Raw genomic sequence first — 16,227 nt, 5'->3', positions numbered from 1 at the left:
CTTCCGGGGGTTCCAGCCGTACTCATCATACTTCAAGGCGTCCAGCAAGGTCTTGATGCTGTTGTAATCCTCTTTGAGGTGCACCGAGTGAGCCAGGGGAAGAGACGGGTACTTGTTACCATTATGGAGCAGCACGGCTTTGAGGCTCCTGGATGAGCTGTCAATGAAGGACAGTATAACGAGAACATGATGGGAGACTACATTTGGGGGCTGATTCGTGAAAGTGATTTACAGTATAATCATGAATCTCGAAAAACTACTCACTTCTAAATCTTTTGTAGTCATTTTTGTATTACTTTAGTATAAATACATGTTAATTTGGATTCATATGTTGTTTTTTTCTGACTTTATGTGAACGAAGACACAAATTCGCCCGTTTTCTCATTGGAAATAGGTAAATTTCAAAATATCACTCCTGGTCACAAAAGCAAAGTTTGTGGGGAATAAGAGCCATTTTCTATACTTTTGAGGCATAAGCAATCAGGAAATAACACTTACTACCCAGGAACAAAAATTGTGTTACATAGAGGCCAAGCATCAAACTGGAGTAACTTAACAGATGGTATACCGCAGGGATCAGTATTGGGACCATTGCTATTCTTAATCTATATAAATGACTTGGACCAAGACAATCAGTAAACTATGCAAATTTGCAAACACAAAACTGGGGGGGGGGGGGGGGGTCGCCAACTCTCAACCAGCAACTTTAATAATACAAAGATTTAGACAAGATTCAAGCTTGGGCTGACACATGGCAGCTGAAATTTAATGTGAAAATACAAAGCCTTGCACATAGGGTGCAAAAACATTACAGGCAAGTACAGCATGAATAGTAACAAAATAGAGGAGGCTCTGTATGAAAAGAACTTGGGGGTAGTAGTGGATGAATCTCTCAAGCCAACTAGGTAGTGCGGAAAAGCTATAAAAAAGGTAAATAGAATGTTAGTCAAGACAGTTGTATTCAAATCTAGAGATGTTATATTAAAAGTATACAATGCATTGGTACAACCACACTTTAGAATATTATGTCCAGTTATGGTCCCCATATCATAAGAAAGACATTAAGGCAATGGAGAGAGTAGAAGAGAGCAACACGATTAATTCCAGGATTGAAGAGCATGTCAGTCATATGAAGATAGACTGAAAGAGCTGAATCTGTATAGCCGAGAAAGGAGAGCCAGAGGCGACTTAATAGAGGTATTTAAAATTGTCAAGGGGTTTAACAAAGTAACGGTCCCACATTGTAATTGCATGTGTGTAATGCACGTGGTAATTGGGTCCCTGTGTTACTGTTGCAATACCCCCCTCCCCCAGGGCTCTGGCACATTATTCTGATATAAGAATTAAAAAAAAAAAAACACAGCATAGAGGTGCTTGTATGCAATGATTTGATAGTGGATTTTAATGTAACAACTTTTAAGTAATAGTCATTAGTTTCGCATTAGGTGCCACAGCAATGAATAGCAATCTGGAAACCCTAATAACAAGATGGTCAGGAAGTAGACAGTGTAAATACCCCGGGCGGAACTACGTTCCATGGTGATGTGGGCTGGGGCAAACCCGAAAAGCCTCCCCTAGATCAATGATAATATATTATACTAGATGTGTGTCTACTTTTTTGTGATTGGGCCCTGCAGATAGTAGTTTACTGGTGCCCTCAAATCCTGTGCATTTAGCCAATAGGAAGGCTCATGATTCCTGCAAGCAGACAGGGAGCCTTCCCATTGGCTGTCTGGTGTGGAAACAGCGGTACGAGCTGCCAGCGACTAATCAGGGGGCTGCACAGTCTGTAGCCTCAATGACAGGCAGATTAGATAGACTGGAGTTAGTAAGAGGTGAGCCTCACATTTCCACAATATTTATTTTGTGCACAATAATTGTACACTTAAGCAAAGTCAAGTGATCCGAACATTTGCCCCATAGATTTACTTTTTTTTTCAGAAACTGGAAAACTGAAAATATTGTTTGTTCTTTGGATTTTTCAGGGTTTTTTTTTTTTTTTCATCTACAGTTCAAAAATTGAAGAAAAAAAGCAAACATCAAACTGGAGTAGCGAATAGCAAACTGGAACAGCGAACTGCAGGCTGGAATAGCAAACTGGAATAATTTGGAGCTGGAATAGCGAACTGTTTGCTAACTTCACTAAAGTTATCAGAACTCAGCGATGAGACTGTACATCCTGTGTGAGTCGTCCACTAGTTGGGCATCACTTGTAATGCCTTTAATATTAATTATTTAATTTTACTTTCACAGCGAACCGCCGACCCTCGGCACTACAGGCAGACACGCTACAGCTTTGCTAAAGGGGAATCCCCCTAGCGGGGTTTGTAGTCATGTCTTTACGCACACATACAATGTGCCTATTTGGCCAGCAGGGGTCACTCATTACAGTACGCTGAAATCGGGATCTTGTTTGGTTTTATTTAGCAGAAGATCCACCTGTGCTGATTAATCCTGGTACGCGCAATCGTGATTCGCAGGTGTAGGCCTACTCATTTTAGTCCAATTCAGTGGACTATACCTGCGTAATTCACACATTAGGTGCAATTGACACCGTGTGCTTAGCAGGTGTTTCTATTGTCTGTCTGACCCCCTAGTAGGCTATATTCCTTCTAACCTATAACCAATGGGAGATAGTGAAATTGAAGAAGGGAACTATGAAAAAGACCTAGGAGTTTATGTTGACTCAGAAATGTCTTCATCTAGACAATGTGGGGAAGCTATAAAAAAAGGCTAACAAGATGCTCGGATATATTGTGAGAAGTGTTGAATTTAAATCAAGGGAAGTAATGTTAAAACTCTACAATGCATTAGTAAGATCTCACCTAGAATATTGTGTTCAGTTCTGGTCACCTCGTTACAAAAGGATATTGCTGCTCTAGAAAGAGTGCAAAGAAGAGCAACCAGAATTATCCAGGGTTTAAAAGGCATGTCATATGCAGACAGGCTAAAAGAATTGAATCTATTCAGTCTTGAACAAAGAAGACTACGCGGCGATCTGATTCAAACATTCAAAATCCTAAAAGGTATAGACAATGTCAACCCAGGGGACTTCTTTGACCTGAAAAAAGAAACAAGGACCAGGGGTCACAAATGGAGATTAGATAAAGGGGCATTCAGAACAGAAAATAGGAGGCACTTTTTTACACAGAGAATTGTGAGGGTATGGAACCAACTCCCCAGTAATGTTGAATATGACACCCTGGGATCCTTCAAGAAGCTGCTTGATGAGATTCTGGGATCAATAAGCTACTAACAACCAAACGAGCAAGATGGGCTGAATTGCCTCCTCTCGTTTGTAAACTTTTTCTTATGTTCTTATTATTAACTAACAGTTAACAGAAAATCAATAATCTACATTTACATGTTTATTAGCTGTTTATTGACAGTTAACTAACAAAACAAACGAAAAAAACGGCCCTTAAAATAAAGCGTGACCAAATTTCTACGGTTACTCCGCCCCTTTGCTCGACTGTAAAGAATTCACCCCGAGGCTCGGCTATTTAAACGATGACTTGTTAAAAGCAGCCAACCCTTTTATATCCCCTGGTTTGTACGAGGCTCGGGTTTCCAGCCTCTTAATGAAGCTCTTTTAATGAAGTTTTTTTTTATAAGTTATCTACCGTTTTCTTTCCACAATAAAAAATAATAACAGCCAAAGAAAAACCTAATATTCACCGACTTTATTGCAAAGCAAGAGTTTGTTTTGCTGTTTTTTGTTTGTTCTTTCTTTTTTAAAGCACTGCACGAGCTAAAACTGACTTATTTTACACTAAACATTCCTTTAATGTGGGAAAATAAGGAAGACATTAAAAAAGAGAAACTAATTAGATAAAGACAACACAAACTGATAGACATTATGTTATATTATTCAATTAATATGTACCTTAAAACAAGGCGTTAAAATAATTATCCTTCAACTAAATTATTTTGATTTGTAATAATCTGCGTGTGGTCCATTCCTTTCAACTGATGCAGTTTGGATTTGTATTTACCATAACATTTTTAAATACATACATAAATTAATAAATGCTACTGGCTTTGTTTAAAGAAATATGTTTAAAATAAACCTGTTCGTAGAACAATAATAATAAAACTGTTTAAAAGTTATAACAATAGTCACTTGGCTTGATAAAAAATATTTTTAATAAATAAAAAAACGAGCAGCATTTATACTAACCCGAATAGACTACAGAATAGAAAAGCTGAGGAAAAAAAAAAAAAAGGTTTCAAGCGTCCATGCAGCATATTTTGAGAATTCGGGTTTCTTTCTGATTGCATTGTTCCTTTTGAAAGAAAGCCAAGAAACACCAATAGTTATGTACAATATTTCGATTTGTTTGTACATTTATATTAACAAAAGCAAGACAAAAGTACAATATATATATATATATATATATATATATATATATATATATATACAAAAAAGGTGGAAGTTTTCCTGAATCATCATACCGGTATTAAAAATTTAAATTCTTCAGGATTTGTAAAGATGTTTGCAGGAGACATCAACACATTTAGGTTTGTCGTTGTAGTTGTCGTTGTTGGTGGTTGTTTTTGTAAGTATTCTGACACGAGAGCTTCTGTCCTGTGGAGTCTCGTGACCATCTTTTTGAGGTTCTTTAGGTTGTTCAATAAATCCTTTTATCTTCTTCAGAAAGTAAAAACAGTCTGAAAAGAAATAAATCATATTAAAAAAGTTAATCATTTTGTTTACTTTTGATCATTACAACGGTCACTTGTAGGCCTATATCAGATTATTAGATTGTTGACATATTTAGAATTGTTAATATTTTTTTTAACGTCAGTCAACACGTCGTTGTAAACATATTTACTATATTATGTATTATCTTAATATTGTACTTTGAATTAGCGGTCACAGATTAATTTGGCAATCTCGATTAATTTACTGTGATTAATCTTGAATATCAGTTAATACAACACAAAATGCAGGTTTAAAACCTTTTACATTTACGCGGTTTAGTCCATTCGAATTTTGCCACATTACCTGTTACACCTTACAGAAAATGTATTGCCTTGTTAGTTTTGTTCTGCCGTCTAAAAATGATATACATTATATATAGGCCTATACATTTTTAATTTATTGGTGTATTTAAAATTACCTAATACATATTAGAATATTCATGATATAAAATGACTGTGGTTCAAGAGGTGACCCGAAATAAACAGAATAAAAACTTGGCATGCAATTGGCTGCACCTCCTGAAAATAAATAAATAAATAAATCATCCCGCATATTAATTATATTTATAGCAGGGATTCTAAAACGTGACATTTAATAGGTCTAAATTCACCAATAACTTGAAGAAAGGTATAATAAATTAATGAACAGAAAATAACACACGAGCAACGGAAGTGACCGTTTGTGGCTATACGCATACTAAATTCTAACTAGAGCCAAGCTTTCACAAATGGCAGTTCCTGCATAGTAACACTTATCAAAATGATATGACCAATTATTGTTTAAAACACTTATGAAGAACCTGATGAATAAACCAAATTAACTTAGTTACTGAGCTAAGCACCCAAATGTTGACTAGGTCGATAGAGGTGTAAACATTAAGACAATATGATCATCACATTATAAAACTGACTGACAGCCTACGTAGAAATAGAGCATTTCTTGCTTTGAGTATTTCACTTGATTGATCTGTAGAATAAACGTTTGCGAACAAAATATTGGGGGGAGGGGGTTGTTAACAGATTATAAAAATTAGGGTTTATATGCATTGCACACTGCGTGTTTTGGGGTCTGTAAATTTAAGAACTGGTGTTCGAGAAGAGACGGGAGAAGGACAGACTTATCCAAGTTTGTAAGATCTCACACTATCAAAGTTTACCCACACAATAACTTTATGAAATATCATAAGCATACTATATTTGTGTCCAGTATTCACCATAATAAAACTCCCTTACATATGCCTGCCGAAACGCAAATAATTAGTTCTCACTTGCGAATATTGCGAAGAATGACACCAAGTACAAAAAAGTGGATTTTCTTATGAGTATTTTGAAAATACTATTGCATGCATACAAATTAAGATCAAATACGTTTATCTAGTCATTTAGCAAAGTAGTGCCTTCACCCAATCTGAAAACCTTTCTTTCCCTTTTCGCTTACACAATAACCAATATTAGTCCAGTAATATAACCATTAAGCATACACCATGAAATCAAATGCAGATTTATGTTTAATTAAAACACACACACACACACACACACACACACACACACACACACACCACAACATTTGTGCTTGTTGAGAATATTAGTAGGCTACACAAGTCACTAGCCGAAACGTTTGTCTACGTGATATACATTTGACCGTTTTGGTGAATAAAGACGCACCACACACACAAACTCGTAAAATACCAACCTTGCATAAACAATGTGTTTACAATATAGCTACATACAAGAATACAAATTAGTAAAATGTGTTTATTGTGGTCTAAGTTTTTAGCTTAGTAAATCCTGCGACCTAAGCATAACCAAAAAAAAAAAAAAAAAAAAAAAAAAAACCACACACACAACAACATCACACACGGTCTCCTTATGAAAACGAAAGCCTATTCCAAAAATTCTGTTAAAGGGGATTTAGACAGGCCTCATGAGACTTTGTTTGATCAGCAATTAAATATTGGATTACACTTTCTGCCCAATCGCATGCAATTGTATTTCTGTGGTAAAGGTCACGGGAAAGCATTCCATTATAAACCATAATTATACATAAGGGACTGGCCATTTTCAATCTTGCTTGGTACAGTTTGTACTGCTCTCAGGCCAATACTTTCCTAAAATACCCATGCAGTTAGTGGCATGGCTGCAGGTCTAGAGTACAATATTGATTTAAAAAGTACAAACTGTGTGTTGTTCGAAATTCTGTAAGTGATATAGAAAACCATGCTTCTTTCCTAGGTGTTTATTTTAGTAGATCTACATACAAACAGACACGCGGCATTTTACAGCAATGCAGTGATTGACAGGTGTGTGCTGGCTCTCGGCCCTTATGTATCGTTTGTGTCGAAACACACAAGCCCGTCTAAGAATTAACCATTCCATTAAAACGAAATCAAAATTGCACGAAAAACTAAACAAATGTCCAGATCATACCATATTTAATTTTATATGTTCAAGCTAAACCTGAAAATTCGAAATTCTATCAATTCAAAACGATTAAACATATACATTTATAAGAGTGTTCTATGGAATGCAACACTTTTTTTGTAATGAGTATAAAGAAACGGTCATTTACGCCAAACAGTGTTTAACACCAAACGTTTAAGAATTAAATATGCAATCTTATTTATAAAACACGTGAGTGTTCATGAAACGTGTAAAATCTGTTGCATAAGAGCCATGTTTAATCCTTTTAGCGAAGGGCTCCTGTATCCCAATATAATACACTGTAAATCAAGATTTGCGTTTAAGATTTAAATATAAATACATTGCAAACATTTTAGTTACGTTTACAGTGTAATGCTCATTTGGCAACAGTAGTCAAACAATTAAAATACACAAAAATGTGTTGAAGAAGAATAAAACAAATCTATATGGAACACATTATAAACGCATAGTTTACAACGCATGGCGTGTGGTACGCACTATCATTTAATAATTTAGCAGTGGTAACCAACCCACTTTACATTTTAAAATCACTCTATTTTTAGTGTTTTGAACAAATTCCTATAAAAAAATAGCTTAGGATCTCGTCTTTTGAATATGACCCCAACAATGGCTTATCAAATGCACGCCCCTCAGTAAAGGCGAAATTATAAGAATAACGGTAAGCTGGCTACTTTTTGGGGAGGCCTCACGTTGTGCACTGAAATTACAGTAAGAACGATCTTCCGTGTGTACTGTCGATTATTTTTTTTAAGTAAGCCACATTGTATAGCAGCTGTAACATTGTGCAGAGTCGTGTCTGTTGATTTTTGGAAATCGTAGCGTACTGTGGCTCCACAGTAAACACCACCTCCATTTTCGTTTTTGTTTTTAAAGAAAACAAAATGCATCAAGGCAGTGCATTGGCGTCGGTTAGAAAGCATTTACTGACAAACTGAATTGTGTAAGGCTGAGACACTGGCAATCGTTCCGATTGTCATATTGTTATGTTGCATCTCTGTCTATATGTTGGTATACATCTGTGAAGAGACAACATTAGCAACTGGGTGCGTAATATGATTATACAGATAGGTAGGTTATTGCAATTGTGTTTGCTCTGTAGATGTTAAGTGTACTTTTACTGCAGTACAACATTCAACTACTTCACTATTACAATATTTTCCCATAAAACAACAATAGTAATCCAACGTTAAATGGGAACCTTGAAAACACTTTCCCCAAATGATCACTCACTCGTACGTTGACACCTACCCCTTTGGCATACCATGAATGACTTTGTTGCTAGTGGGATGCAGACATTGACCAAGCGCCTTCCATCCGCCACACTGAAAATGCGTAACTGAGCCGCTCTTGAGCCACATAGCTGCAACTGGACATCTTGCTGTCCATCTCGTCGCTTTGCAGGACCTGATAGAGAAAGTCTATGTATCTGGAAGCCAACTTGAGTGTCTGGATCTTACTGAGTTTATCGGAGGGCAGAGTTGGGATAATTTTCCTCAAGGATGCAAAGGCTTCATTGAGTGATTGAGTCCTTTGCCTTTCCCTGACGTTAGCCAGGACTCGCTGTTTTTGGAGTTCTTCGTAGGACTGGGTGGCGCTGGGACTCGGCTTCTTTCCCCGCTTTCCTGAACTGTGGCTGCTGTCTTCACTAAACTTTTTGCTGCATCTCCGTTTCTTTCCAAGTCTCTGCTGTTGTCTGTCCAACTCCTCCTCACTGGTCACTAAACTATCCACAGGGGATACGGGAGCACTTGAACAATCTTCCATTTCTTCCCGAAAGAAATGCAAAGAGAAAGGGTTATCACTTTAAAATCCGTGATTAGAGAAATATCCTTACAATTCAGATAAAGTATAGAGATGTTTAATGCCCGGGATAAACCCGATTTAAATATATATTTGGCAGTCCTTTTTTTTTTTTTTTTAAGGTATTTACTATTTTTTTTTTTTATTTTTTTTTTTTTTGGAAACTTAGTCGAGTTTCAGATCCTAAATAGTTGTCTGAATTGAGGGGGTGGCAGCCTTGGACGCCAATTGGCTGGCTAATATTGCAGGAGGAGTCAGTTTAATGTTACAGTTTATCTAATTGGAGTTGCCTCAGATGCCGTTAGTGAACAGTATTAATATAATTATTGTCATTAGAATAAAGAAAAAAGTCCACGAGAAATAAACGTTTACAAGGAGCATTGATCTTAAAACGAAAATAAATGTGACCATAAAATTGTACGATATTGAAATTGTTCTTTTGAAAAATGTCATACTGGTGTGTTATATTAGATGCGAATGTTGATTACTTTACCCATAACCACTCAGTAATGAGTCATTTACCAATATGTAAAATGCATTACATTTTTAAATGGAATGCATTTTACATATTGGTAAATAACTTTATTAATGCAGACCTGTCAACTCTCCCTTATTTGGCGGGACTCTCCCGTTTTTTGGACACTTCTGCAGGACAATTCCCCGGACAGATTTTCTCCCGTATTCTGCTCAAAACTCTACTGTTATACCCCTTTAGGTCAGCCAACTTTAATTTCTGCACAGCGCATGTACTTTACTGCAATCCCAGTCTGTACAGAGCAGGGATTAGGACCCAGGGGAGCCATGTGGCAGGCATGCATTCAGTGCGCCAGGCAACCTCACATTGTTGCCCATCAACGACGGCTGCGCGTGCAATAAGCTTTCCTCGTCCGGTAAAAATATATATATTTATGCAAATTAAGCTTCTTCGACCGTAACATATTTTCACATAATCTCGAACGGTGGAAAAAAACAGATTTTCTGTAATCTGTGCAGGATTGATTTTAACGGCGAGACATGGGAGCAACAACAATTTGGGGTAAGCACCAGAGATCACAAAAACACCAAAAAGCAGAACAGCTTTCGTTGCCAAAGGAAAAAGCAGAGATCAAGAAAGTTACATATGCAGAGACCTTTACACGTTGTGACTAGTTCAGCAAATCTGTAGGAGACATGTTCCCAGACTCACAAATTGCAAAGTGCATGAAAGTCAAAGTGTCACACAAATAGTGAAAGAGCGGTTCTATTACAATTTCAGCATCAACATTGCATTGCAGATTGAGAATGTGTGTTCATACACAGCAATTGTGTGTTCATTTAAAATTAGAAGGTACCCTACAATGAAATGTTCCTGGCAGTGGTATTACTGATCCTCTACCTGCCTCTCAAGTTACCGTTTTTCCCATCACAGTGTTAACTTCACTTGTAGACAATCCATTAAGTATTAACTGAAGTGTAAAGCTTCCCCATGTTTTGTTCGTTAAGTAAAAAAAAATACATAACTAAAAAGAAAAAAATAGGTCTTGAACAACCCGATTTACATTTTTGCAAACTTAATTTTTGTGTTTGTTTTAGAAAAATAGATTTCCAAAACTTCCATTCGAGAGAATTATTTCTAAATCTAATATAAACTATGTGTAGTCTAATGAACTCGAGTCTCATCTGAAAATAAACCTTGTCCTGTCATAGAACTTTTGAACCAGGCAACACTCTATAGCAGCGGTTCTCAAACTTCGCGGTACTGAGAACACCTTCTACCAATAAAATGTTACTGCAGAATAGTTAGTATTGATAAGTAAAACATACATTGCAAGTTAATATCAACAAAACTACTATTGTAATTGCTCATTTTTACAACCAACAGTATACAAAAATACAGAAATTACTTTACTTAATGGAAGGGGTGAGCTTGCATGGACGAATACAAATGCTTCAATTTGGGACATAAGTAGTTTACAAAAACAATCATTGCAGGGGTAAGTAGATTTTGTTTTATATAACAAATTATTTATCTCTACTAAGAATAGTACACAACGTATCAAACTGATTTGTGTCTCCAAGATTGATACATCAAGGCTGTGGAATCAGTAATATATTATATTATCTCCTGTGTTCTGAACCTATATATAAGCTTAAAAATAAGGCTTTATTTGGTACTGGGTCTGCACGCCACAGGTGCAGATTGCTTAGCTTTAAAAGTTGTCTATTTGTCATGTCTTGGTAATTTTGTTGTCGTATGATTTATAAAAAAAATATATCTTAAATAAATCACAGACACGCTCCAGTAATACACTGATTTTAAAGTTAGCATCTGCATTTTATATACTCGCTTTACCAAAGGCATCGGTTTCAACGGGTTTTTTTTAACGGAGAGACACGACATAATTCTAATATAAACCACATGAGCGTTCCAATTCTGTACTGTGCTTGACGACATAGGTAAAGCAGTTTCTGTCAACACGCGTAAGCATTTCCCAGGAATTATTTTAAGCAACTTTAGAACTATTACTTCTAGAACCCCGTATGTTTTCAATAAAGTTCTGAAAACAATACCCGTTTTTTTTTTTTGTTTTTTTTGTTTTTTTTTAAACATTAAGACAATTCTAAGCTCAAATCTCTTAAAGTAATCTACAATTCTATTTTTTCCCTGCCTAATTCATCACTGTACATGTGAAATATTGTAAACAGTATTAATTAATATTGTATTAGTTATACACTATATTAAATAGCAATAACATTTATTAATAGGAGAATAGTATGGAAAGCTGTCCTTTTAGACTTTCTCATTTTTTTTAGCAATGGCCCACGTTGAAAGCAGGACTATTTTGAGTGGAAATTGTTTATGCAGCTCCCACAGTTTAAAGTATTTTGAATGCCTTTCTATTGTTAGAAAAAAATGAGAAATGTTCAAGGTTTGTTTCTCTAAATAATTTGATCGAGTTCTACAGCACCTGAAGCTTCCATATTCTTTTCAGAAACACACACACTGTAATTCAGTTGCATAAGTTCTGTTCCGTCTGTCTTCTAACCATGTTAAGCTATGATGTTAATATTGTCCTTGTTCTAGAACAGCGGTTCTCAAACTTTTTGGGCCATGCCCCCCTTCCTCTTGTCTGTGGTACTTGATGCTCCCCACCTGCCCTAGGGTGGTGCGTTCCCCAGTTTGAGAACCACTATTCTAGAATTATTTTTAATATAAAATTCCCTCCCTGCCCAAAGAAACTCACAAGGCAAATACTACTTTAACACCATTTAGTGTAACAATAAAATGTGCCATTCCTTGTCCAATTTCCCTCATGTTTTATGCCTTAAAGCTTTGATTTATCACAGCATTGAATCATTTAGTAATAGCAGCAGCGAATGGAAGCCAGTAGTTCTATGAAATCTTATAGAAAACGTGAACCCCAGTGTAACAATCCCCTGTCTTCACGTACATTACAGCATGCCTCCATGTTGCGAGTATTTGCAGTTTTTAAAACTCTGTCTCTAAGATTCCTTTTTTATTTATGAGGTGTTGTATGTTGCTGTGGAAAAACTAAATGTGCACACTAATTAGAACTGGAGGGGGTACGGTTATGTGAAGCCAGGACCGGTCTGTGATATTACAGGGCACTCTTTAAAGCAGAGTCCTGTCTCTCCTGGGGGTTTCATTGATTACATATTTTAATAATCACCATTAGCTAATGTTCAGCAGTGTCCTGGCAGTGAACACACAGAGTACAGAATCAAAGAATAACCAATTACTGCCTATCCGGCAAATGTAAGGGAACATTCAAATCTGTCACTTTGGGCCCCTTTGTGAAGCAGTTTGTCCTAAAATTAATTATATCCACCTTTTATAGTTTTACAATTCTTATCCTGGATATAGAAGTCATTTATAATATATCAATAATGTCAAATTAATCCAAATAAACACTGCTTCACATAGTATGAATACTTTAGTTCATGATATGGTGTTCATTGCTTTTAAATTAGGGCAAATGTGTTTTTCATCTATGCAACAACAGCTATATCATGTAAAAATACATGGAATTATTTACAGTAGGACTCCCATTGTGTAGCAGTTTAAACCAACCCAGCTTTGCAAATATGAGTCTTTAATTTTAGCCTGAAATATTCATTTGATGAATACAAAAAAGAAATTCTACAAAAGCAAATGCTAAACATTAAGCAATATACACCCGGTTAACTGTTTCAGTGGATTACTTGACAAAGGTAAATAAATAACTTAAATATATTTAACATTGTTTAATCAATAATTGTCTTGATTTTCTTTCATGGTCATAAATACATCGGGAAATAGATTTCTCAACTTTTGAGTGTTCACCAGGAGAGTTTCTTATGAGCATCACACTCCCGCCTGCAACAATGTTTTTTTCCTCTTTGGATACACTTTGATGCGCTTAAATGAAACCCTTTCGCTTGGTGAACACTGTTGAGTATAAATTGAGAAATGCATTCCCCAGTTGATTTAGGACTCGAGATGCATGGATAACAATATCAAAACAACTGTTGAAAAATATAATCTCTAAACACGGGCAACACGGGATACAGCAGAGTAATGGGTTTCTGCAGGGTGCTCAGAATATAGTAACATTTAAAAAGAGCATTGCCTCCAGTGTACTGCACGTTAAATCAGTAGGTTAGACCTTACTGGATGAGTGAAAGTACATTAAAATCACCTTTTATTATTATTATTTTTTTATATATAAATAAACTTCACACCGGGTTCTTTTTCCAGGGATTTCCTTCTGTTAAGATAACCCACTTTGCTTGACCCAGGGGTCGCTCCTGTCTTACATTCTCTATAGGAAAGTTTGCTTAGGGATATTTGCTAACTTGTGAGTGGGAGTGTTATTTTGTAGAGTGGTTGTGACACTTTTGAAGCACCCACAAGTCTGATCCCTTTCCTTTCAAGCACAAACAGTCAAATAAATGGTTTTGTACGCCCTTCACTTAAACTACAGTAGTCAACATGTTCATATATTCAGTGCACAGTCACTTTTTGGAGACCAGTTTGCTTTAGTACTTCAGGGACAAAAAGTACAAGTTAAACAAGTCAAATATGCCTTGGATGGTGCACCATAAATACTAGTGTAGTACACTGAAAATCATCATTTCAATAAAGCCTTTCAGTCTGTTTACACTTGTGTCAGTGAGCACATACCCAAATGCCTGTAGCTTTTCACATCTTCAACAGTCCTGGACCTTTGTTTTGACCTCAACAATGCACCTTTTTAGGTGACCAAATAGATGAAGACATGTGAACAGTGGAAAGCATTATCCTGCAGCAAAAAGACATAAACAGACCAGATCATGTACCATGTACAGCCCAGACCCTTTACCTTCCCCGGGAATTTCAACTTATTTGGTCCACTGATAAATCACCTTGGTGGTGACAGATTTAGGACTCATGAGGAAGTACTTTTATCCTGCAGGTATCAAGGAAGTTTATACAGATGGAAACGTCCTAGCAGCTTTTTACACTGCATGTGTGCTTCCTGTACTGTCGAGTGCAAGGGTACTGTGGCACTGGCTTACAAAGTAGATGCAACATAAAGAACCACCAACCCCCGATTTTATGGTCCTGATTTGCAGTTCTCACTTTAGTTTTTCTAGATGTTTGTATGCAAAAGCTCCATCATCACAGTTGACCTTGAGAATCATCAAGTACAGTTGTGTACGCTTTTGCCTGAGGAATTACAATAACCCTGAAAATAAGAAGTTAGAATCTTGTAAAGGATTGAGATATTAGCTGTGGAAATACCATAGCAGTGGAAGTACGTATTGGCAAACACACAGCTCCCTGCACAGGGATGCAAATGACTGAATCTATGTTAATTTTTACATTTAGAAATACTAAAAGAAACAAAAAAATTAAATGACAAACGTTTTGTCTAGAAGTTTTTTTCAACGTCTTAAATGTTTGTCATTGAATTTGAGTATTTCTAAATTCAGCTCCAGTGTTGGGGAGTAACGCATTACTGTAATCTGATTACATTTTTCAAACTTTTAAGAGCAATGGTTCCTTTGTTTAGCCAGGTAGCACAATGTGGGAATGCATTATATTTTATGTGAATTAAAAAAAAAAAGAGACGACTACGGCAAGTGCATAACGTGGCAGACAGAGCAAGTAAAACCTTACATGTCACATGAACAAGCTTTTTACATCATCTTATTAGAAAATGGCATCAGAGGAAGAAATAAGTGGGTTTGATACAATATTTTGAACTGCAGTCTGACCAAACTGAAGATGATATCTCTGTAAACTATGCCTCGTTACAATGTTCTACAAATGAAAACATTATAATTGTTTTACTGTCAATTATTTTTAGATTACGCATCACAAAAGGTCTATATAAAATTCTATATATATATATATATATATATATATATATATATATATATATATATATATATATATATTTATATACAGTGACTGTTGAAGTTTTGGGGCGCTTCCAAGCATGAATATACTACATACTACCTACTGGGGGGACTCATGTAACACCTTGAATAAACAGTATTTAATTTATTTGCATCATGACAAAAACTTTTGAAAAAAACTGCTATTTATATTCTCTTGTATTCCAGATATTGTTGTTTACAACAATCGTATAATCAACATAATTAATACTTTTGCTCTTGCACAGATACTGAAGATCCTGCCTGATGAAGTTTGCCGATTTAGTTCGGGCTTGGTGCCTACTTTTGATGTTTTTGTGTTGTCCAAACGGTCAGAATCATCACTCGGTGATTGCTCAGTCTTAGATTGCTTTGGCTGGCCTAGATTTGTCTCTTCATTCTGATGTCATAAAACTATTACACAAAAATAAAAGAGCTGAAATTCAACGTATTAGTAGGATTTGACTATTTCCAGCACACAAGTAATGCATAACATTCACGGGTTCAGTGACCTATAGGGGAAGTGCTTCCGGAGAATAAGGGCATGAATATACTCGTGCTATGTAGAGACACTTTAACCACTGGTAAACAATGATGGGACTTTAGAGACCGTATATACAGAGGGTACTCAGCGTAACAAGCGTGCAGTACCTGAAAACATATTTCTATAAAATCAAGAGTTTATTAGGTTATACCGTTCACAATGTAGTGTGTGAACTACTGAGAAATAAATGGACGGACGCGATCAGTTCTAAAACAGTCCCCACTTTTTTAATGGACCCTAAAACAAACATGGTTACTACTTTTAACTGTTTCTTTTATCGTGCAGACAATCTTTGATTGATAACTCATGGTAGTATATAAAAAAGCTTGGGAAAT

At 36.1% G+C, this 16,227-nt stretch overlaps 1 protein-coding gene across 7 annotated transcripts in view; it reads right to left on the bottom strand.

Annotated features, from left to right (window-relative positions):
• Positions 1-738: 738 nt before the first annotated feature.
• Positions 739-16,227, bottom strand: part of LOC117427115 (twist-related protein 2-like) — a 31,165-nt gene continuing 15,676 nt past the window's right edge. For 4 of the 7 annotated variants that reach the window (XM_059033459.1, XM_059033456.1, XM_059033458.1 and 1 more), the window contains 2 exons: positions 8,395-8,912; positions 4,129-4,671 (listed from right to left, as the gene is read on the bottom strand). In XM_059033459.1, the coding sequence (XP_058889442.1) occupies positions 8,425-8,910 (486 nt within the window). In that variant the 5' untranslated portion in view covers positions 8,911-8,912 and the 3' untranslated portion in view covers positions 4,129-4,671; positions 8,395-8,424. Of the gene's footprint in view, positions 920-4,128; positions 4,672-8,394; positions 9,081-16,227 lie in introns of those variants that run through there. The other 3 variants (XR_004548198.3, XM_034045495.3, XM_034045496.3) reach the window with 3 other exon arrangements.

Source organism: Acipenser ruthenus, chromosome 11 (genome assembly GCF_902713425.1).
Source record: "Acipenser ruthenus chromosome 11, fAciRut3.2 maternal haplotype, whole genome shotgun sequence".
NCBI classification, from domain to species: domain Eukaryota; kingdom Metazoa; phylum Chordata; class Actinopteri; order Acipenseriformes; family Acipenseridae; genus Acipenser; species Acipenser ruthenus.
Note: the sequence above shows the minus strand (reverse complement) of the source record. Positions and strands in the feature narration are given on the sequence as shown.